General features: G+C 31.2%; 1 protein-coding gene across 3 annotated transcripts; it reads left to right on the top strand.

Annotated features, from left to right (window-relative positions):
* The first annotated feature begins 15074 nt into the window (after nucleotides 1–15074).
* LOC120086770 (homeobox-leucine zipper protein GLABRA 2-like) lies at nucleotides 15075–22525 on the top strand. Of its 3 annotated transcripts, none has more exons than XR_005484323.1 (12): nucleotides 15075–15402; nucleotides 15490–15704; nucleotides 15813–15930; nucleotides 16024–16239; nucleotides 16311–16676; nucleotides 16754–16855; nucleotides 20582–20791; nucleotides 20961–21135; nucleotides 21211–21482; nucleotides 21607–21746; nucleotides 21887–21973; nucleotides 22087–22141. XR_005484323.1 is itself a non-coding variant. In XM_039043561.1 (11 exons), exons 1-11 carry the CDS (start codon nucleotides 15322–15324, stop codon nucleotides 22462–22464), a joined length of 2220 nt encoding a protein of 739 aa, XP_038899489.1. In that variant the 5' UTR covers nucleotides 15077–15321; the 3' UTR covers nucleotides 22465–22525. The 3 variants fall into 3 exon arrangements, 1 of the variants encoding a protein (XP_038899489.1); XR_005484324.1 differs by having other exon boundaries at nucleotides 15077–15402; nucleotides 21670–21746; XM_039043561.1 differs by lacking the exon at nucleotides 21607–21746 and having other exon boundaries at nucleotides 15077–15402; nucleotides 22087–22525.
* The last annotated feature ends 3287 nt before the right edge of the window (nucleotides 22526–25812 follow it).

Genomic DNA, 25812 nt, shown 5'->3' with positions numbered 1-25812 from the left:
GGATATAAAGAAAGATATATCTCGATCTCGAGAAGATAATGAAAAACTTCTTAGTCCTAAAGTACCATATCTTAGTGCAATTGGTGCACTTATATATCTTGCTAATAATACAAGTCCATATATTGCATTTTCAGTAAATTTATTTGCTAGATATAGTTATTCTTCTACAAAAAGACATTGGAATGAAATTAAGCATATACTCCGTTATCTCCGAGGAACAATCAATATAGGTTTGTTTTATTCAAATAAATCAAATTTTGATCTAGTTGGTTATGCAGATTCTAGATATTTATCTAATCCACACAAAGTTATATCTCAAACAGGTTATCTATTCACACGTGGAGGAACTGTTATATCATGGCGATCGGTGAAACAGACTATAACAACCACTTTCTCAAATCATGCTGAAATTCTTGCAATTCATGAGGCTAGTCGAGAATGTGTATGCCTAAGGTCAATGAATCGGCACATTCGTGAAACGTGTGACTTGTCTTCTAATAAAAATCTTCCAACAATATTATACGAAGACAACATGGCTTGCATAACCCAAATTAAAGGAGAACATATTAAAGGAGATAGAACAAAACATATTTCACTGAAGATTTTCTACACTCATGATCTTGAAGAAAATGACAATATTACTGTACAACAAATTTGTTCAAAGAATAACTTAGTAGACTTATTTACAAATGCATTACCAACCGCAACTTTTGAAAAATTGGTGCACAACATTGGAATGCGGCGACTCATAGATCTCAAGTAATGTTTTCATGAGGGGGAGTAAATATATTGTATTCTTTTAGAAGTATGTATTATGAGAAATGTGTACTCTTTTTCCTTCACTAGGGTTTTTTCCCATTGGGTTTTTTCAAATAAGGTTTTTAATGAGGCATATTTCGTATATATATATATATATATATATATATATATATATATATATATATATATAGCATCTAAGGGGGAGTATTATGAATATTATAATAATAAATAGATGTTCATTGCTTAGTGTCCCAAAGGCCATGTGTCACCATTCATGTTGTCCATGTGCCTTGTAGTTTATTCATGTTTGGTATCCATGTAAGTCCACATTCTACTTGCCACTTTGCCTATAAATAGTGACATTTTGTGGAAATTAAAAATACGCATACATTGGTGAGAATTCCACTTCCACTAATTTTCATATTAACGATTTTGGTTATTTTATGTTTTTAGTTATTTTTGATTATATAATTTTAGTTCTTCTTTATTTATTATTATTATATTATATTTTTCATATCCGTATTCCCGTTGTGCTCCTCAATTTCATAATAGTTTAAAAATTATTCTCTTTAACATTTTGCTAAAAAAACAAGTAACCAAATGAAAATATCCGAAGATACATTGAAAGTTTTCAAATGTTAATAACATAATTAAAATGACAACATGAGTTTGACTCGACAGTATGGACATGACATCCATCCCAAAATGTCGGAGGTTTAATCTCCCACCCATAGTTGTTGTATTGAAAAAAAACATAATCGAAGTGTGTGACATAAATATAAAGTATATGACTTGGTGTAACAATAATCACTATATATAGATGGTTCTTTCTTTATATATTGATATATATATTTCAACATAAATATTCAAAACAAAATCTCCCCTGTTGACTAGGGTGTTGGTTTACAGAAATACGCAGTGGAAGAAAACAGGATCATTAAACATTCTAATTCCTCAATTTTGACATCAAAACAAGCATGTTCATGAGGTATCAAGAGGGTTTCATTACATACCTTTGAAGATCCTCTTCAAACTCGAAATTCAGCTGCAATCTTCTCCAATTTTTGTTATGGACCACCATTAGAGCTTTCTTACTATTCTTTAGGAGTCTTAGATTGAGTTGTAGGACTCAAAACAAGCTTGAACTTAGGGAATTGGATGAGAGATTTTATGGTTTTTCAGCTTGTTGAAGAACAACTTCTTCAACCTTAAAAAACTCAGCAATTCAACAATTCCATTCGCTTTTTCACTCAATCAAGAGTGATTTTATTACATGACTCTCATCGAAACAGATAATTTGAAGTGATTCCAGCTACTCCTTGAATTTGGTGGTGGAATTGTGTGTAAGAAGGTGACTAACCTTCTTGCTTGAAAGTGGGAAAATCTCACATTTGGGTTTTCCTATTTTTTTCAATTTTCCTATTTTTTTTATTTTGAAATTTATTTTCAAAATTAAAACTTTTTCCTATTTTAATTCTTTAATTAAAATTGAAATTTTATTAATCTTACAAAAATTAATTCAATAATAATTTTTTCTAATAAAATTGAAAATTAATAATTGATTAAACAATTTAATTAATGCTATTAATTTAATATCAAATATTAAATTAATTTGTCATAAGTTCCATTATATGAATCCCTATTCATGAAATTAATATTTAAATCATATTTATATATTAACCGATTCTCCAATTACGTTTAATTCCAAAATTAAACGTGTAATTATATCACATATAATTACTAATTCCCTTAATTTGAATTTGAACGTTTCAAATCAACTTATCACGCTATTCTAAGGCAATCCGTTTGTGAGCTAGTAGAAGGACTTGATGGACCTACAGATCATGGGCTCCAACTATCCGAGATTAATTGGCTAAACTCTTTACACCGAATTAGCCCACATTCGTTAACTACCAAATCACTCCGCTAAAGCCCATTAATTGCACTCCCCTCACTGTAGATACATTGTGTCCACTTGATATAACCATAATCAGTAAGTCAACCCTTCATAGGTTGTTCGTAATAATAGTTGGGTCAAAAGGTTGTTCTACCCCCACAAGATTACCTCTTATTTCTTAAGTCCCATTGATCATCTAATAAACAATTGGTTTGTGATCTGATCATCAAACTGAGTCCCTCTCAGGCAAATGAGAGCGTGGGGCCCCTCGTTCAAGACCCGAAATTAACACTTAAGGGAACAACCTCTCTACTATCCCTAAAAGTGGGTAGGAGTGAATTTCATATTGTACCCTATGTCCCCAGTTATCTACCTGGTCTTACTCCTGAAATTGGAACCTTATTGAATCAGCGTTGTTGAGCCAACCCTCACCTATGAAAATCTAAGGATAACCCCGAATAAACAGGAGTTCATAGTTAGCTCAGGATTAAGGTTAAGTTACCTAGGTCATCGCTGTGAAATAATCAGTCTTAAACAATAAACAACATTATAAAGTAGGAGTGACTTATTTCTTGGTTTGATCTTATGTAAACTCATTGCACAGGACGCCCCCACTCCTCATGTCACTACATGAACGAATCAGGATCACTTCATTTGTAACACTTTATAACTTCTTGTAACAACTACAGAGTGGGCCGCATCCGATATTTTTACAAGAATAAGGCACCGAACCTTATTTGTATACTATAGATCATTTTGACTATTTACTCGAACCTGATCCACTCTTATGCTGTCTCTTATACACATCTAGATGTGTATAAGAGACAGTCCCTACCTCGTCCCTGGCCCCATCATCGCCCCAAATTTTTCTAATTGCTTATTTATACATATAAAAAAGGACATACATATATATAAACTGCTAAAATAGTAGTTATTTTTTTTTAATATAATAAATTTAATTTCTATTAAATTTATAATTAAAAGCACTAATATATTTTTTAATTTTTCATTTAAAAAAAATATGTGTAATGATAATACTAACTTCTTACCTAAAATATTTACCACTTTAATGTAAATACTAAATTTTAATTAATTTTAAATAATAAAATAAAAGTAGGAATTTTTCCTTAAGGGGACTTGGATCCCTGAACAGGGATTCCCGACCTCAACCCTGACCCCTCAAAATAAGGGAATAGGGTGGGGACATAAATTAAAAATCCCAAAAGAGACTAGGATGGGGAATGTAACACCGATTCCGTCTCGCCTCGTTGCCAGCCCTATTGTTGATGAACATTATAACAATTATGTCTAATAATATGTGAATATACATGTCGTTGAGATGCATACATAGTGTGCACGTATTATGCACATACATTCTTTGGCAAAAGGTTGGAAGAGTAGTAATCTTGTGTTGAGAGGTTTAAGAAAGTGAAGAACTCCAAGTATTGGATGAGCCTTTTGATTTCATAACATCGCAATTAAAAAGAGTTTGTTTGATAGGCAATCTGAAAAATAAAATTTTAAAAACAAGGTATTAAAAAAAACAGAGTTGTATGTCATGTTTTTAGATATGTGTTTGATAACAGATTCATAAATTAAATTCCAATTTAAACAATTTTTCAAAATGTGTTTAAAAATATATTGAGTTAGTCATTGAATACTAGGTTGAATAAATTATTTACTAACTAATTTATGAACTTTTTTAAGTTAAAAGTGATTGTATAATAATTATTTTGTAATATTGATATATTATATAATATATTACATATTTTAATTTAACAAAAATAATTAAGTTTATAACATGAAATACTGTATTTGTTATTATTCTTATCCTTTGTAACATGATTTTTCATTTTGGAATTTAGAATTCAAAATCTAAATACACTGAAAACATTTAAAAAAAAAAAGTTGTTTTCAAATTGTGCAATATTTGGATCACAGGATGTGGAAACTGTTTTTGAAAATGAATTTAGACGGCCAATCAAACGCATATCTACTAAATTCAGTGAATCCGAAAATATAAAATAGAATTTGAGTTGCCTATCAAATATGTCCTAACAAATCTGATATACCAACTCTAATTCTTTATTAATATATATAGTTGTTTGGGCATTACAAAGCTTTGATAAACTCATTGTTCTCTTAGGATTGAGATTATGTAGAAAATTATGCGATTGTAATATGTAACAATTTTTATAGAATTTATTTAGGGTGGATCATGTTTTTTTTCTCTTTTTGGGGGTGGGGGAGATCGGTTTTGAAGTTTTTCACTAATTTTTTTTCATATATATAATTTTATTGATTTATTTTAATTTCTTTGGTACCTTCAACTAAGTCTTGTGATGATAGGTTTTCTTTTTCTAGTATTTGATGAAAAGCAAAAATAAATAATAAAGTAGACTAAAGACTATCGGAAAAAAAATAAAAGAAAAAAAGCCTAAAAAGGGCAAAGGGGAGAAATAAAATAAAAATAGTATTAATGAGAGCAGAACTTTCACGTCTTCTATTATGAGTGTTCGTGGGTTGGGTTGAAGGACTTTTTAGGCCAAACCCAATTGTTTGGATTGTAAATTTCTTCAATCCAAATAACCCTCATTAAAAAATGAACCCAACCGAACTCAACCATGAAATGTTTGGATTGGGTGAGGTTGGTTTGGGTTACTCGAGTCATTTATTAAAATTTTTGTTATAAAAGGAAGTAAATTGTTAATGCGTAAAAATTCGATATAACTATTTTCATATGTGAATTAAGATTAACAACTCAATTTCAATTTATATAATGTATAATCTTTTTTCAAAGTGCAAAAAAAACTATTTAAAGAGTTTTTGTGAATAAATTGTCCAAAAAACTGATAAAATTAAAGAAAATTAAAATAAATATATGTATACATCTAATTGTACATAAGCAAAAAAAAAAAAAAAAAAAAAAAAAAAAAAAAAACCACATTTTAAATTTAATAATAAATTCGGGTTGGTTTGGGTTATTTCAGGTGACTCATGAACCAACACAACCCATAAAATTTTTATTTATTTGAATCCAACTCAATCCAAAAATGTTCGTAGCCCAACCCAAACCGATTGATCGATTTTTTCGGGTCATCGGATTTTTTGAACACCCTTATCTTCTATGAAGAGGACAACACATAAGTTCAGTTAATTTTTCTTTGAAGTAAATTTACTTAATAAAATTAATTACATGTGACATCAATAAAGTATAGCAATGAAAGCTATTTTCAAACAAAAGCAAATGAGTCAATTTATTTATAAATATAGTAAAATATCACTGTCTATCATTGATAAATCGTGATGTACTTCAATTATTGAATAATAGACCACGATAGACTTCTAGACAGTAACATTTTATTATACTTGAAAATATTCGTAAATCACAGGATTCGAGTTGGGTTTTTGGCAAAATATTAGGAGTGCAGTTGTCCCATATAAAAAAGATTTAGGAAAGTCATGGGTTTGTCCTACATTGAAAAGGGTTTAGGAAAGCCATGGGCTTGTCCTAAATAAAAAATATTTAGGAAGGTCATAGGCTCCAAGCCTATAAAAGAAGTCCATGCCTTTGGTTTTGAGTCGTTTCCGTTATAAATACTTTTTAAGCTTAGTGTGCTAGTTGTGATTAAATTCCTTTTATATTCTCTAGTTTAATAGTTGGAAAAAAGGTGTGAATAGTCAAAAGCTTTGAGAAGTAAAAAATTTTGAGAGAGTGCTCTTGAAACTGGGATCGGGAAAGAGAATTGTTCTGTGTGATTATAACAAATTTTCACATAGTGAATTTCTTTTTGGTAGGTCGTGGTTTTTCTTCGAGTTCGGAGTTTTCCCCTTAAATTATTGTATTTCCAATTTTATTGCTTTCTTTTAATTTTTCTGTTATTTTCCGCTTATTCCTACGGTAGAAGTTGGGGGTTTTCCCAACAAGTGCTATCAGAATGTTAGGTTCAGAGTTTTTTAAATTTCTAAGTATGCTTTGTGGTTGCAGCCTTGTTTGAGCTTCCATACCAGCAAATAATTCTTGAAACGAGTTGCGGTGTTTGTGAATTGTTCACTATTTATTGTTTTTCTAGGAAAAGAAGCATATATGTCAAGCTTTACGAGTTCGATAAATTTTGACGTGGAGAAAATTGATGGAAGGATCAACTTCGACTTGTGGAAATTGCAAGTCAATAATGTATTGATATAAGTTGGGTTACACGAGCCTTGAAGAAAAGACCAGACAGTGGTACTTCTAAAGAGTTAAGCAGTGATGGTGGTCTAGAAGAGTCTAGTGGTGGTTCCAGTAAAGGTTAATAGACATCCAACATGAGCGATGAAGATTGCGAGGAGATGAATTTGAGAGCTGTAAGTGCAATCAGGCTAAATTTGGCTAATAATGTTTTTGCAAATGTGCATAGAATTTCAACAGCCAAAGAGCTTTGGGAGAAGCTTGAAACAATATATCAGGCAAAGTGAAGGAAATCGAATTCGAGATTTCCATGAGCAACGGAAATAAGATTATTCCAAATCACAATCATGAATGAACAATATATTTACAATCGACTTTAAACAAGCGGGTATACAATTAAAATGGAAATTACAGCATGAATAACTCAAATGAACAAAGAGCAAACTCTACACACATTTGAAGATGCATCTCCACACTCCTTTGCACACGACCGCTCGAACAACAACAACCCCGAACACTCGATCTACACGACTGTAACACCGCACGAACACTTCGCGCTCGTCCTCAACGATCCCCTCGACCACGAACTCCTCAGCAACAACACGAACGACCTCCACAGAACCTCGACGGTGTCGAGTTGAGTATGACACCATCAACAAGGCTACCTTGGTATTCTCAGTGTGAGAATCCAGAGGGTGGTATCTGTTCAGACTTGGTATGAGGTAGACGAGGGAGAAAACACTGATCGTGTACACGATTGACAAGTGGGAGATAACGGAGACCTATCGTATAGGTCGATGCCCAATCGTTTAGATAAAGCTATGCAATCTTCTAACAAAAGCTATCCAATCGTTTAGCTCGGTCTGTCGCCTACAGACACTACACGATCGTTTACTTTGGGCAAGCGATCTCTCTAGCAAAACTATGCGATTGTTTAGTAAATATTGCATGATCGTTTAGCTCGCCCTAGCCATTGTTTAGTAAATCTGTATTTACTTGACGACTCTGTGAGTTCTTTTATGCGAGAGAGAAATCTAAAAAAACTTTTTACAAAAATCTTTTTCAACAGTTTGTAAATCATACTAAATTAGGAAAACATTTTCCTTTTAAACTCACGGTTACCATGAATCCAAAACCACCCATCAATTGGTTATTACAGAAAAATAATTAATTATCCAATAATTAATATTATTATAAATATAAATGATAACCAACTTATCATACTATATTTATAACCTATAGTTTTAATATTTCATCTCATGAAACATATAAACCATAGTTTTTTTTTTCTATTCCATAGCACTTAATGTAAATCTCATTTACATCAATCCTCCACTAGATGTATCTCATACATCATATCGATTATATCATATATAATCAAAATACATCTTGTCAATTTGAACATTTCAAATCAACACCAAGAACTGATCCTCAACTGAATCCATTGAGCTACCAAGGGGATCTCATAGACCTGTAGTTCGAAGCTCAAATGGTACATGAATAACTGACTAAATTCTTTAGTCACAGGATCCACCATCCGTTAATTGTCAAGCACTTCATTAAAGACTGACACTTGAACTATCCTTACCACAGATATATTATGTGTCCATCTTAACCAATCAGCAGTGCGACAACCCTTCACAGATCGCTCGTAAGTACAGCTGGGCCAATAATCGTTATGCCCCTGTAGTTACATCTGTCTTCTTAAGTACCACTGATCCCTCTAATGAACATAAGTCATATTCCTACTATAACTGAGTCTTCTCTTCCAAATAGAAGTTGTGGCCACTACGTTCAAGCCCTGGAATCAACCCTTAAGGGAGCAATCTTTCTACTTATCCCTGCTTCGGGAAATGAGTGAATTTCATCTTGTGGATTGTGTTCCCAGCTCCCATATCAGACAAGTCCCCAAAAAGGTAGGCATGTTGAGGTTGCAATCTGGCCACTCTCAACCATACTAATCAAATGACCGCCCTCAAAGGCAAGAGTTCCCAAAACACTCAAGATTGAGGTCGTGTCACCCTATGGTCGTTTAGGTGAGATGTAAGTCTCTAGTATCAACGGCGTTATATACAAAGTGTAGTCATCTCATGGTTTGGATTTTATACAAACTTTTTATATAGGACACTCCCGCTCGCATGTCTCCACCTGAATAGTCAGGATCAACCATCTGTAGTAGTTTACAACACTTGCAAACTTCTACAAAGTGGGTTGTATCCATAGTGTCACTAGGATCAGGTATCTCACCTTAATCCTTATAATACAGACCTATTTAGGTTATCACTTAAGACATGACCACTTGTATATCACATATACATACTTAAGTTTATATAAGATAACCAAGGAGCTTTGTTTATTGGATATGAGTAAATGCCATAATTAAATAACATTTATTTTATTCCTTAAACAATGTGTATCTTTACAAAACAACGAGACTCCGGGAGAGTTAAGACACCGATCCCAACATAAAGAGCATCTCAAATCGATTGTACCTGAAGAAGCAGTTTTACATGTTGCGACTGATGGAAGGTACAAAAATATGATTTAGTTATTCTCAATGACATTGTTTATGAGCTAGAGGTGATATAAGTGAAGATAGAAGATAGAAGATGAAAATAAGACATTCCAACTCATCTGGTCACTTCCTCCTTCTTATGAACATATGAAACCAATCTTGATGTATGGAAGGAAACTTTAGTGTTTGCTGAGGTTGCTAATAAACTTTCTTATGAAGAAAGAAGACCTAATAGCAAAAGATGTACTTCACAATAAGATTAATTACTAGTAACTAACGAGTGGAAGAAGAAAAAAAAGTTCATGTATAGAAAGGTTTGCTGGGAATGTGGACAATTTGGGCACGTGAAAAAGGATTGTCCTAACAGACCAGGTTCGTCAAAAAGCTATGAGTCAGATGCTAACATTGTCTCCGTAGTCAACGAAAGATGACAATCTCTTACATTGAAGTAAGACAATATTCATCCTCGTGGTATGTCCGCTTTACCATGATAGATAATGTGATGTTAGCGGTTCCATAAGTCGCAAGGGGCATTGACGGATGTGCAAGACGTGTGGTAGAAGTTATGTCAATGACTGGAGGATTTTCAGATGAGCCAAATAGGTGGAATTTGCAACATAAATATCAGCATGGTTTATCGGCATGTGACGAAAAAGGAAAATCCTAGGAGGTGGTATTCCAAGTGGTCTACCTTTTATGGTGAAGTAAGTTATGGCTCCATAAGATGAGAATTATGATTGTCGGTGAAGACAGTGAATGTTGCAGGAGCTGTGGATTCTTCAAATATCTTGCCAGTGTGGAATTTGTTGGATTTTTGGCAAAATATTAGAATTTCAGCTTTTCCATGTTTAAAATATTTAGGAAAGTCATATGCTTGTCCTACATTAAAAAAGTTTAGGAAAGTCATGAGCTACAAGCTTATAAAAGGAGTCCATACCTTTGGTTTTCAGTCATCCCAGTTGGAAACAATTTAAGCTTAATGTGCCGACTCTTATTAAATTCTTTTTATATTCTCTAGTTTAATAGTGAGAGAAAATGCATGAGTAGTCAAAAGCTTCGAGAGAGTGCTATTGTAATTGGGATCGGAGAAGGGAAGAGAATTGTTTTTTGCTATTGTAACAATTTTTCACATAGTGGATTTCCATTTGGTAAGCTGTGGTTTTTTTTCGAGTTGGGAGTTTTTCACATAAATTATTGTTTTTTTTCCCAATTTTATTTTTTTCTTTTAATTTCTCTATTATTACGGTAGAAGTTGGAGGTTCTTCCCAACAATTCAACACTGATATTAAGGGTTAATGAATATCTTTAATATCGTTCACAATCCATAAAGGAATATTCTAATGATTTCAATATATTCCATTACCGTTTCTTCGAATTTGACTTTTTCGTGTGTTTTTATAATTGAACACCAACTGATATCAATAAATTCCGATAAGGAATCATTAATATTGAAAGATCCCAGTGAAAAGGAGACTAGAGGGAGAAAGAAACGAACACTTTTATATTTTCTAGTTCGACACGGTCAAAAACAAGATAAACAAAACTAATTCACCAACTCGTTTAACCAAACTTAGAAATTCAAATTGTGGCATCAGATAAAATAATAAACAAACTTCATAAGATACAAGGAAAAAAAAGGGTAAATATATTAGAAAAATAGAGCGAAAAATATGATGTTAACAAAAAAAAAATGATATTAGTAAAAGTTAAAACCTATTCAAACTATAATAATAGGTATTTTATATTAGAGGGAGTCAATTGAATAAATTTCAAAATTACAAATTAATTGTAACTATCATTTTGTTTTACCATATTTCATTTTTTTATGACATGTGCTGTTAAAGCCTCAACCATTCTAGCCCACATAAATTTCTATCATTGATGGGATAACGATAATTTATTTTATTTTATTTTTATTTTGGTATATTTATCCCCACGTTTTTTTAATGCTAAAATTCACTCACCCAATATCAAACCAACCCTCGTACGGTCTTGCCCGTCAATTAAACCACTTGGTTTTCAACTTTAAAAAATATCTAATTATTTCCAAATTTTTATTGTCCTATTTAATGTGACTTTGAAAGTTGAAAACTTTAAATTTATAGAATTATTTTTTTCACAAATTTTGAAAACATTAACACTAAAATGATTATTTAAGAAAAAATGGAAATTAAAAACATAAATCTTTAAATCCACGAATCAAATTAAAACAAAACTCAAATCTTAAGATAAAATTATATCATTTAAAACTTATGAACTAAAGTGAATTCAAATTCAAAACTTAAAGACTAAATGTGTAACATTTCGAGACCAAACCTATGGACCAAATGAAAATTAGACAAGAAGAAAATATTTTTTCCTTTTAATTTTTGGGTGGAAGGAATTTAAGTTTTCAATCTCAAATTTATATATTTTTTACTTTCAATTTTATATCTAATAAATATTTGATATTTTTGTTTTAGATTTCTAGACACAATATTGAAATTTAAAATACATTAATGATTTATTTTTTTAAAAAAAAAACTTAAGATGTGAACAACTTAAAATTGCTATATCTCATTAGGAATAGAATGTTTTGGATGTATTTCGGATCGAACGTGATTAAAATTTATGTTTGAACCATTTTAAAAAAAATTACTTCATAATTATTTTGGTTTCTTCTATCTCTCGTCACGATAGCCACACACACACAAAATATATATATATATATTGAAAATAGATAATGGGGCTGTAAAAAATCTTCATACTCGTGGAAATGATTTTTACTAATTAAAATGAATAGAATGGCCAATTTTGGATTTTTTGCTCCCAATAAAATCAGTAATTATATTCATCTAAAAAAACACTCTAGATTTCATTTTCATTATTTATTACGTCATCCCCACAATCCTTTTCATATCGTTTTATTATTCGAACATGTATTTTAGTAAGTTAAAAATATGAATAAGATATCTTGGCCGGTTTTAGTATAAATTTCGTTTGTTTTGTTATTTGTTTTTTTGTTTTTAAATTAAATTTATTTTCTTTCTACTTGTACAACGATTGGTGCGATAATTCAATTCTTAACTATTTTTTTAAAAATAATAATAATAACCACTTTGTTTTTTCAATTTTTAAAATTTAGCTTTATTATTTATTTATTTTTAATATTGATAGAAGAAGATAAAAAACAATAAATTTAGTAAACTTGTTTTTCTTTAAAAAAGAACAAATTAAACTAAATTGTTACGAGGTTGTAGTAATTATAATATATTTTATTTCTATTCCGATTGTTCATACTTCATAGTTTAAATTTATAGTGAAATCTCGAAATTTTGATCGGGAGAAATTTCGTTTTTCCCTCAATTTGGATTACGAAATTTCGAAAATTTGAAAATATTTCGGTTCTTCCCATTTTGAAATTTTGAGATTTTTTTTTCTTTTTTATTTTTAAATAACTACTTTAGCTGAGTTTAAATTTTTCAATTTATGGTCCGTCATTTTCGACAAAAGAATAAGCATTTTTTTATGTATTACTTTTTCCAATTTTCAACTTTTCTCACATTTTAGTTTTATTTTCGACCAAAAACTTTCATTATAAAGAAAATAAATTTGAAAAAATCACAAAAAATAACATATATTTATTTTTGACATTCTTCAAACTTTTTTCATACAAATTTTTACATTATTTCACCTCAAACTTGAATTGATATGAGTTTTTTTCTTTAACCATCCAAAACATTAACTTTTACATCATTTCACCTCAAAATGTTCTCAGATTTTATATTATTTTGTAATTATTTTCTACTTTTTTTTTTTTTTTAATTTATGCTATCGCATCAACATTTACATAGTCATTTACAATAGAAAGCTAAATGTTGTCTTAATTTATAGAAATTCTCATTAAAAATGGTCAATTATAGTCAAATTAAGTCACGATCAAAATTTTATTAACTAATTATATTAATTTTCGTCAATTATCATTAATTTCCATAATTGTTTCAAAAATTTTCATCAACGTCAACGATATTTCCAGAAAATTAGGATCTTGATATTTTCATCGACATCGATATTTCGAACCTTGGGATACTTTATGCATTACATATTTAAATGTTGACTCGGTTAAAGAAAAAAAAGACTAGAATTATTCACAATGATATAGCTTTAGTATTTCAGGCTTATTGTTATAGAATAGTATTTAAAGTTTATTTATATTTTTTCAAAATTTAGCTGTTGCGTTTTTTTATATCACTTTAATTCTAGTCGTTCAAATAAAATTAATGTTAAAAAAAGATTAATTTGGCTTTTTGATAAATAGAAATCCTTTAGTGAAGTCAGGATACAAATGATATCTTCGAGCATAAACAATATTGAAAGAGTTTTAGAAAAATATTTAGAAGCTTAGAATCCCTTGGAAAATGAAACATTTTATTTGGAGGGCCCTTAATAACATCATTCTCATTATAATAAATTTAATAAATAAGGATGTAAATATTGTCACATTATTAGTCCGGTATGCTATTTCTTCAAGAAATGTATAGATGGTATCCTATTCATTTGTCCTAGAGCTATAGGAATTTGACATCAAACATTAAATATCTCTTTAATCTCAGCGGACTTCAACGATAGCTTTATTAATAGATGGTGTTACCATTGATGATGATTGTACATTGGTGATGGAAACTCCGTTTCCATTGATATAATGATTGAAGAGCAAAAGATGTTGGATTGCCATATAGAAGTATAAAAAGAATGCCACAAACATATCCAATCACACAATTTTATCAACAAAAAAAAAATCCACAGTAAATAGAGATAGAAGGTTACTTCCTTTCTCTCAAAGGGTTTAGCTTCTGTGTTTTGAGATTCATGACGACCAATTATTGCTATTTCTATAATCCCCAATGGTCGAAACTCTTGCAATACTCAAAGAAGTGAAACTTGGAACTTCACGTGGAGGTCTCTCATATCCTAGTCCAATCAAATTGTCTCCAACACAATAAAATTGGTTGTTGCAGAAGCTATTAAATATTTTATAAATTTATTTGAGAGTATTTATTTTTGTCATGTTCATAGAGATTGTAACCCCGTTGCATTCATTAGCTAAATAATACTTAGGTGTTTGGGTGGACAATTTTCCAACCCATTTTCCATGTATCTCCTCTTTTTAGCCCATTGAGACACTGATGATATTTCCTTTTGAGAATTAGAAGATAGTATTTCATTAAAATATTAACGGAGATGAATGAATAAATAATTAATTTTATTTGTACAAGAAAACCTATTTTTGTGTTTGTCTTTTTATGTCAAATAATAACACAAATATCCATGACATGGAAAATGGAAAATGTAGTATGTATATTACATCACTCACGTTTAAATGGACAACAAAATAAACAGAACCAGCAATGTCGTAGGTTGTAAGTTGTAAGGGAAAAAGAAAAGTCTTTTCGTTTATTTATTTATTTATTTATTTATCATTATTTTGATCGAAGACAGAAGATAAGTTAAAAATTAAAGGAAAATTCGCTCGAAAAGGTTTTTGTCCATTCAAATTTGTACGAAATCGACAATAACAACATTTTACCATTCGCCATATTCCATTCCATTTTTTCACTCCCAAATCTGTAGACTGTACAACTTATTTTTAGTATTTTCTTAATAATCCAAATTCACATATAACAATTTATGATTTCAATTTTATCTCATTTTCAAATAATATTTTATAGTTATTGAGTAGCGAGTATAATTTTGGAGGTGGATGACACAAACACGTCGGTTGTTTACTCATAATTAATATAAACTTTCTCCTCAGCACTTTGGTTCTAATCCACAATTCTTGAACCGGAAAATAAAAACGTGAATTTTAGCACCTCCCATTTGTTTGTATGCTCACTCATTCATAGTCTCTCTCTCTTTCTCCATCTTTAAACTGCAAAAATCCTTTTTACTATTTGCAGCAGCATTTCAATTTCAAACCCCCCCTTCTCACCGCCATTCATGGCCGTTGTCATGTCCGACAACCACCCCTCTCGCCGTCTTAAGATTGTTCCTTCTTCTCCGGCTCTCTCTCTCACTCTTGTACTCACCTTCGCTCTGATTTTACCCTTCTCTAAATCTTTCTCCATAAATGCAGCTCTAATGTGGTTTTTTTTTTAACCTTCTTAGGCTGGGGTTTTTGGGAATGCGGCGGCGATGGATGTGGAAGTCGACGCGCCGCCGAGGAGGGAAGACAGCTGCAGTGACAACTCTGAGCCGGCGGGATCGAGGTCGGCGGAGGATTTGGGGGTGGACCCAGATGATGAAGATGAAGATAAGCTACAGGGGAATACAAAAAAGAGAAAGAATCGTCATACTTCAGAGCAAATCAGAGAAATGGAAATGTACGGAAACAACTAAAATTTTGGGGCTTTATCGTTTATCTGGTTTTTACGTTAAATGTGAAGAAATGGGAATGGTTTTGAAGCAAATTTTTGGGATATATATTGCAGGTTGTTTAAAGAATCACCTCATCCAGATGAGAAACAACGGCAGCAACTCAGTGAGAAACTTGGTCTTTCTTGTAAACAAATCAAGTTCTGGTTTCAGAATCGTAGAACCCAAATCAAGGTTTTCCAGTTGTTGTTGACATACATTCAACAAATTTGTTTCTTATTCACTTTCTTTCTCTCTGTTTTCTTCATCTAGAGCTTGCTTTTACAGGCTATTCACGAGCGTCATGAAAACGCTTTATTAAAAGGAGAAATGGAGAAATTACGAGAAGAAAACCAAGCTATGAGAGAAATGATCAGTAAATCTTCTTGCCCTAAAGGTTGTTCTCCTTCAACTAATTCCATAGACCCAATTTTCACCAGTTCTGATCAACAACAACAACAACAACAACAACTAGTTACTGAAATTGCTCGACTCAAAGCTGAGGTTATATAAAGAGATATTTTATTTCTGTTCTAAGTTGTTGAAATTGATCGAAACTGACCTTGGATTTACAGGTGGAGAGATTACGAACAGCTCTAGATAAATACGCTCCGGCGGGGACATCATCGGGGGAGAACAACGAGGATGAAAAAGAGAGGAGCAGGAATTTGGAGAAATCGAAGAGTATTTTCGGACTGGAGAAAGCTAGGGTTATGTTGATAGGGAAGAGAGCGACTGAGGAGGTGGTGAAAATGGCGGATTCCGATGAGCCGCTATGGGTGAGAAGCGTGGAAACAGGGCGAGAACTACTGAATTACGATGTGTATACGAAGGAAATGGTGGCCGGAAATGAGCGAGGGAAGAGAGAAGTGGAAGCGTCGAGAGAAACCGGCGTGGTGTTCGTGGATCTTCATCGATTGGTTCAGAGCTTCATGGATGTGGTAAATTGAAACCCCTAATTAGAGTGGATAAATTTCAGAAGAACGGAATTGAAGTGTTTTTTGTTTGTTTTGTGAAGGTTCAATGGAAGGAAATGTTTCCGTCGATAATCTCTAAGGCCTCCACTATGGAGGTCGTCTGCAATGGCGACGGTACCAACAAGGATGGCGCAGTTCAACTGGTGACTTCTTCTTCTTTCTTTCTTTATTTACTGTTTAAATAATATTAAATTTAGTCGATTTTCAAAATCAATTTTGACGTTTTCAAACATGTTTTTAACCCTTCTAAATTAATTTTAAAAATGACCATTCTTTTATTTTATTTTAAAGTCACCATCAAACATACAAATATAAATACATAGTCTTTTAATTCGATAGCCATTTTATTTTTTTGTTTTTTTTTTAAAATTAAACTTATAAACTCTACCTTCATCTATGATTTTGATTTTCTTGTTAATTTGTAATAATAAGTATTTGGGAATTTGAATGTTTGGTTAGAAAATATAAAAATTATGGCAAAGTAGCTGTGAGACGTCAAACATAATCTTCAAAATAATAATAATAATAATTAAATNATGGATAGTTGAAACATTAAATATAGAATTGAATTTTATATCTAATAAAACTATAAAATTTTAATTTTTATGTTAAATAGAGATGTATATTAAAAAAAATATCGAAGATTTATTGAATACAAAAGTGAAGAGTTTATTAAATTGAAAATTGAAAATTTAGGGACTAAAACTTATAATTTACTTATTTATTAATATTATTGTTGTTGTTGTGGCTGCTGCTCCAAGATGAGTAGTTTTCTTTGCTTTTGGAAGTATCGATAGATATGTTTCCAATATGTGGAAGGCAGATAACTTATGTTTTAGTCTGTTCTTATGTGAAATGTATGTTTTTAGTCATTGTTATTTTTAATTTTTTTTAAAAATTTTTAAAAATAAGTTTAAAAGATTCCTAACCTTATATTTTTCATTTACTACAATTTTTTGTTATTATTTCAGTTATGACGATATTTTTACGGATAGAAAAATGTCAAATTTTTAAAAAAAAAAAATAACAAAAAAAAAAAAAGAACACAGATAGATGTGGATAAACTCTTATTTACGTCAATCACATAGTATCAACGATAGATTTTGGTTTTTATCAGCATCTATCAAAGAAGATTAAATCTTGTTATTTTGTGTAAATAGTTTTTCTTATTTTTCTATTTTTGAAAATCTCCGTATTATTTAATTAGGATGAGAGTGATCCTTTTAGTACAATAGGGTTATTTAATTAATATGAAAGTGATCTTTTTAGTACAATAGGGATAGAAAAATTCAAACCACAGATCTTACAAATTACAAATATCACATATGGTATAGTTGAACTATGAAATAAAAGTGTTTTTCTTTTTTCTTTTGATAATAAATTATTTTAGAATGATTTTGAAGTGATAATTGGAAGTATTCTGTATAAAAAAAAAGGAAATCTCCAAAATACGAAGTTAAAAAACATATTTATATATTTATAAGTAATCAGTTGAAACCGAACTACTTAGTCATTTAAAACACTTTTAAAAAATTTGTAAGATGAAAAAAATTTTTTATTAAAAAAGTATTTCATAAGAAAGTGTATAAATGACTCGAATTTGTACTCCAAACACAGGAATAATCATACTATTCACACAGATCATTAAATATGTTTTCAAACAGAGTTTTTAAATCAATGTCTTTGTAAAGTACTTTTATTTGTTACCAAGTATGGTAGATTTTTTTTAATTAAAAATAGAAGAGATTTCTTAAGGATCTTACTAAAAATATTCAAGTTAGTGATTTTTTTTTTCGAAACAAAGTTAGTAACTTTTATCCATGTTATTTATTAACTTTTATGCATGTTGGTTTATATAATAAATATTTTCAACAATTTTACCATTTGAAATAATTTCCCTATATATAATGATTTTTTAATACATAAATTATCCCATACACCTCTCAAGTACTATATATATATATATAAAAAAAAAAAAAAGAAGAAAAGAAAAGAAAAGAAGAAGGAAAGAAAGAAATGAGAAAAGATAGGTTATAATTGGTGCATCTTTTGATCCACTTCGTATCTTTTCCAAAAAAAATTGGAAAGTATTACAAGTTAAGAGACTAAACTTATGGGACAAATTTGAAACCGACGGTTTTTGACATTGGCGTTGTTTTTAGAGAAATGAAAATAGATGACAAAATTAGTCAATTTATTTGCAAATATAGCAAGTAATTTAAACCTAGACAAAAAATGGCAAACTAATTTTTATTTTGAATTAATTCTATTTTACCCGTACTTGAAGTATTTTATTATTAATAGACTTTTATAACTGATGAAAATATATCACATCGATTAGTGATGCTTCTATTGTCGATAAACTTTTATGTTAGAATCTATCAGTGACAGAAGAGTATCTCTTCTATCAATGGTGCTTCCATTACTGATAAACGTCTATGATAGAGCTTATTAGTGAGAAAAGCATATAATGTCTATTAGTAATGTTTCTGTTACCAATAAACTTCTATGATAGAACTCATCAATGAAAAGTTTCTATCATTGATTAAGTCTATCGAGGTGACAAATAATATATCAATCCACTAGGATCACCTCCAAGACACTCAACCAAATAATAGTACTCCAATACATCACAAATTAATCACCAAATTATACCAAGCAATTAACCAATAATGGACAACAATAATTCATAAATTTTTGGAAGACAAAGAAAAACAAATAACACACATGAATGATATGTGGAAAACTCATTTGATATGAAGAGTGAAATTCATCGGACTTGTGAGCAATCTACCTTTGTCAACTTCTCTTACTATGATAAAATTGAGGGGGAAAAAACCTAATTCAGTCATATAAAGATTCACTACCCACTAATACTTTCATACATAAGAGATCAACACTTAGAGATAAAAAGAATGAAAAAATCCTAGTTTCACATATACTGTTCAGCAGCGATTGTAGACAAACTAGAGCTCCGAACAACAATCCAACTGTTTAAAATGAGACTGTACGTGTCCTAAACAGACTGATCGAAATTCAGCACAATCCAACGGTTAAAACTCTGGCAATTGACAGCTTTGTGGAAGCTGTTCCTGAAAAACCGAATTGCCTCTATTTTCCCCCTGTTTCTCTCTTCTTTTTTTTTTACGTATTTTTTCCACCCTCTTTCTCCTTAAATCATACCCATATCACATAAAAGAAAAAATTTAAGGCTTTCAAGAGGGGTCAACCCAAAAATTAGCTCCTATTGGGTTAACATATATCCCAACATTTTAGGCTCACATAACACAAGTTTAAAAGAAAATAAATTCTTGCTTGCCCAACAAGTAGGTTGAACACCCACAACAATAGTCACAATGTCAGTCTGTCAGCTAAACAACAACCAAACAAAGTCAAATAGACTTGAAGAAGTACAATGGAAAAGAATAAAGAAACAAGGCAAGAAATCTTCTAAACATATTAGAAAAAGCAATGATGTACAACGTTATTGAGTTCCTCGTATTTAGTTGTTGAATATTTTGTGGGGTTTAAATGTTAAAGAAAGGATGAATGAACGAATTTAATTTAATCAGTTTATAGGAGGCATATGTGCATAAATGATAAAACATTTGTAGAAATAAATATTAAATTTATGTTATCCATTGAAATTTTATTTTTTAAGGATTAGTAGAAATTCCAACTTTTCTTTCTTGGGTGTTCAATTTTTTATATCAAGCTATCATAACATGTAATGTAAGTTTATTGATAGTTAATTTTATTTTGTTTCTGACGGAGAAATTATAATTGAAAACTGTGATAAACTAAGGAGTTTAGATACGTATAGGTTATATGGTTTATGGTAGAAGCTCATTTTTCTGCCAGGGTTGCAGATGTTTGCAGAGCTCCAAATGTTGACCCCAACCCTCCCTCCAAGAGAGATCTTTTTCGTTCGAAGTTGTAAGCAACTAAGCCCCGATAAATGGGTCGTCGCCGATGTCTCCATCGACAAAGTCGGAGACCATATCGACTCATCTTCCTCTCGTTGTAGGAAACGCCCCTCTGGTTGCATCATCCAAGACACATCGGACGGTCATTGTAAGGTACAAACTTTTCGTCTATCCATCGTCATTTCGTTTTGTTCCGTTAAGAATATGAACAAAAGATCAATTTTACAGTAATCTATCATGCTAAACTTTCAAATGTAATGGTAGTTGAAAATAGTATCGATGGCAAAATGTCATATCAAGTTTTTGAGTTGAGTGATTTCAGGTCACGTGGGTGGAGCATTGGGAATGCCAGAAGATCGGACTTCACACGATATACCGAACCATTGTCAACAGCGGTTTGATATTCGGGGCGAGGCATTGGATGGCGACGCTACAAAGCCATTGTGAGTGGCAGGTTTTCTTCATGGCCACCAACGTTCCCATGAAGGATTCCACTGGTAAAAGGCCTCGCCCTTTGTTAAGTTTATATCCCTTCAAATCTTTCTCTGGTCTCAGTTCCTAAAAACTTGTAGGAATCACCACTGTTGGTGGGAGAAAAAGTGTTCTCCGATTGGCTCAGAGAATGACCTCTAATATTTATCAAGCCATTGGTGCTTCAAGCAGCCATACATGGACCAAGGTCCAGAGCAAAATAGGTGAAACCATAAGGATTGCTTCCAGGAAGAACTTGAAAAACCCTCAAGAACCTACTGGTTTGATCTTGTGTGCAGTTGCTTCTGTTTGGCTACCTGTTTCCCCTAAACTCTTATTCGAATTCTTGATCGACGAAGCTCGCCGACCCGAGGTTTGTCTCATTAAACCTTTTATGAAATTTCCAAATAGGGTAAGCAAGTAAAGTAAATAGTAAAGTAATCAAGACAGAGATTTATGTAGTACACTTACAGCATGTTAGCTATGTGTATGGACAGAGGGAAAGATCATATTTTATTATAGAGAAATATCAGATAATACAAATTAATTTCGGTGGCAAGGTGCTTGGTCATTCGAAGTACCAGGTAATAGATTCAAGGCATTCCAACAAAACCATCTTCTATTTGTGACTGCACAGGTAATTCAATTGAGAAGAAATAATATTATATATAGGAGTTCAAATACAGGAATTTCTACTTTTATGTCTTAGATCATTAACAAGTTACGGTAAATCTAATTATATCAGTACTTTAACCGTCTGAACTATGGAACTTTCAGTGGGATGTGATGTTAAGTGGTGGTCAAGCTGAAATGTTAGCAAACTTTGCTAAAGGACAGAATCGAGGCAATGCCGTTACGGTTCAAGTGAGTATCCTTTCCTCTTTATCCACTATGTAAGTTGTCGCCACGCGCCTGAGACAACATGGAGCTATCAATTGAATGTTGAGATATAATTCAATTACATACGAATCTTGCAGGCAATAAAATCAGATGAAACTAACATATGGATTCTACAAGATAGTCTAACGAATGAATACGAATCGACGGTGGTCTATGCTCAAGTTGACACGAATAGCATGAAGTCTGTGATGGCTGGGTTCGACCCGGGAAACATCACGACATTACCGACAGGCTTCTCGATCCTTCCAGATGGACACCCTACAAGGCCATTGGTTATCAGTTCTAGCAAAGAGGAGAGGGAAACAGGAGGATCATTGCTAACAATAGCTTCTCAAATCTTGGTTAGTCCCTCCCCAACAGCCGAAACGACGTCGCAGTCTGTTGAGTATGTTAACAATATTATATCACATACTTTAGAAAATATTAAAGCAAGCCTACAAGGTGAGGATGATTGAGGATCGACATTTATTATTTTAAAATATTCAAATCAACACATTTTTTTCTTCTAACACATTATATAGGTGCTTTCCTTCATTTTGTTTCCCTTTGTCATTATATAGGTTCTGTTAGATCTTTCGTTATAGCTTTTGAAGATTTTTTTTCGGAGCCAAAAACATAATTAAAACCTTATTCGATGATAGTTTGGTTTATGTTAATTTTTGGAAATTAAGCTTATAAACGATACTGAATTAATTTTTGTTGTTTTGTTAATACTTTTAAAAGTGTTTTTAAATTCCAAGGGAAATATTGAAATTTAAAAGAAAAATTAAAAATCTGTTTTTGAAATGTGGCTAAGAATTCAAGTTTTTTGTTTCAAAAGATGGAAACTATGGTAAATAAATTGTAAGATAACAAGTATTTTAAAATAAAAAATATAAAATTACGACTTTGATAATATTTTTTTAAAATTACTTTCACCTATAAGATTTTATACTTTACTATCCATTTTCTACTAAATGTAAGTTTCTTTTAGAAAAACGAAAATCATAATAAAAAAAAAAAAAAAAAGCATAGATTTCATAAACATAAAACAAAAAACGAAACACTTATTCAACATGTCTTAGATAATAGATAGTTATCAAATAGACCTAATTATTTTACTTGAAAAAGTAATCTAAAATGTGTGCCTTTTCATCTAAAATGTTTTTGGACGTTTTTTTCCCCTTTTCTTGTACTTTACTTTTACTAAACATGTTAATATAGAATATCGACTTAATTAATAATACGAGTTTTCTTGAGGTTGGGATTGGATTCTCTATTTTTACAATTATTGTAAAAGGAAAAAAAAAAGCCGACACACCTACGAACTAACATTATATAAAAATGAGCTGACAAGAGAAATAACAAAATTTAAAGTTTCATTTGGAAAAATATAAAAAATGTTTCAAAATTATATTAATAGCAAAACAAATTTAAATAATAGAAAATAGAAATTCCTAAATGATCAAACTACCCCAAAGACTAACAAATTGAGTATAAATAGAAAAAAAAAAACTTAAAAACAAATGGCATGGTCAAAATCTTAGAATCAGTTCGAAAATCTAAAAAATCGCCAATATGGGCCTTACCGAGAAACAATTGACAGCTGCTTCTTCAATGGACGACCACGATGGTGTGTCTGTGGTGCGATGGTCACCACTGGTGGCATGCAGCTGCTTAGAGAACCAGTCGATAGTGAGCAAAAGAAGATTTGATAATCATGCAAATTGAAATGTAGGGGTGATGATGAGAGAAGAAAGAATGAAAAGTTCTAAAGAAGGTGACCCAAGATGCAATTGTGGTGAGAAGAGTATGTTAGCATAGATTTTGAATGAGAGTTTGTGGAGATGTTATGGCTACAAGCTTGCTATAAATGGAAAATAGGAAAGATAGAAATAAAAGGATGGGATAAGAGGGAGGCAAAATAGAATTATGATTTTTTTAAAAAAAAAATTATTTTTAAATATGTAGGAAAGAAAGTGCTTAATTTTTTTTTCACAAAAATTATAAATATACTGAAATTTTGGAAATAAGGATTAAGTTTTTTTTTTTTTAATTTTTATAATGAAACAATATAAAACAAATCTTATCAAAATAATAAATGGGTATATAAATAGTAATAATATACGCACCAAAAATTAATATAATAACAAAATATATAAACAAATAATAAAAAAGATAAAATAGATCCTGATAATAAAAGATAGATTTAAATAGATATTATTGAAGAAAAATTAGGATAGTCTATAATTTAAATTTGGAAACACGAAAAATGAAGATTAAAATCGTATAACTTTATATTACAATTACACGTGTAAATGTAGATTAGTTAATCTCATAACTTCATGTTACAATTATACTCTATCTGTAAATGTATATTAGTTAATTTTTAGAACCCACAAGGGCAAACTGAAAACACGTTTAACTTTATATTACATTTTGGAGCTGATAACAACATGTTCAAACTAATGAAAAAAGATTTAAATAAAACTAAATCCGGTAACAAAAAGTTAAACCAATTGAAAAAGAATGAGATGAACCAAAATTGATAATAATGTGCTCCGAAGGTTGAAGAGAATGTTTTGTTTCTACTGAATTATGATTCAAATGTATAGTGTATTTGCAAGATTCACAAGTATATTAGAAAATAGTCAACCACTATAAAAAAATCATAACTCCAATTCTCCGACTCCCCTGCAACTATGGAAGTTTCGATTTATTGTAGTGTCTAACTATTCTCTTCATGAACAAGATTTCATCTTCTTTGACCAAAAAACAAAGAAAGCTGATTATAATAATGAAATAAAAGAAGATTGAATCGTCATATAAGAACAAATGAAGAGGAAAAGAGAAAAATTGATAAATCGATGGAAAGAGAAAAAAAAAGGAAAAAGGAAAAGAGAAGTCTAATCAATTGTAAAGTCATAGAAAAAATAATAGCTTGTGAAAAAAACCATAAGAAAACCTAAATTGATAAACACTTTGTGTGAATAACAAAAGTGATGGGTATTTTTTTACGATAATGATGGATATTTCTTTTCCGAAAGGTTAAAATAATATAAAAATCTAATAATATAAAACAATTTATGTAAGATCTGCACCTTACTTTGTCCTTTTTAACGACGTTTATTGTTAAGCTAAGCAAAATGTTGTGTTAAGTATCTAAGTTAACTTGGATTTGTACATTCCGAAGTAAAAGATGAGTTTGAAATTGGAGGAAATGGTTAAGTAAGGAAGCTTAGCTCTCGTTCACATCATCCTGGCTTGGCAAGGGAACTTTTGACTAAATGTTGATCATACTAGAGGATGCTTGAATGTGAGTAAGCGCCAGACGAGCATCGAGTATAAGTGAGCGAGGAAGGAAGCAAGCGTCGAGTATAAGTGATCGAGAAGGATCGAGCATCGAGTAGATGCTGCAGAGTGTGAGTATATGTGAGCGAGGAAGGCTAGCGTGTCAAGTTCGAGCGTCGAGTAAGGGCGCGTGTCGAGCGAGCTACCAACATTGAGTTCCCCATCAAGTAGCGAATCCTCTCATCAAGTATTTGATAGAGGGCACTGAAATTGTCTACCGAGTAAGGACATCTTCTTATCGAGTTTCCCCAGCGAGTAACGAGTTGGTCAGAACACTCAGATTTAAACGCTCAGTTTCAGATCTCTCTTTTAGTTATCTAGATAGATGGCTTAATCTCGACCTTTGATCTCCATTAATGGGTGAGGTGGCTTAAAGAGATTTTAGTTGAAGGGTTGAACATGAATATAAAAGGAAGAGGATTTCAAGGGTACGTTTTGGACGTTCTACTTGAGTAAACCAGCGAACTTTGTAC

This window comes from Benincasa hispida, chromosome 9 (genome assembly GCF_009727055.1).
Source record: "Benincasa hispida cultivar B227 chromosome 9, ASM972705v1, whole genome shotgun sequence".
NCBI lineage: Eukaryota > Viridiplantae > Streptophyta > Magnoliopsida > Cucurbitales > Cucurbitaceae > Benincasa > Benincasa hispida.
This window is presented reverse-complemented; position numbering and strand designations above follow the sequence as displayed.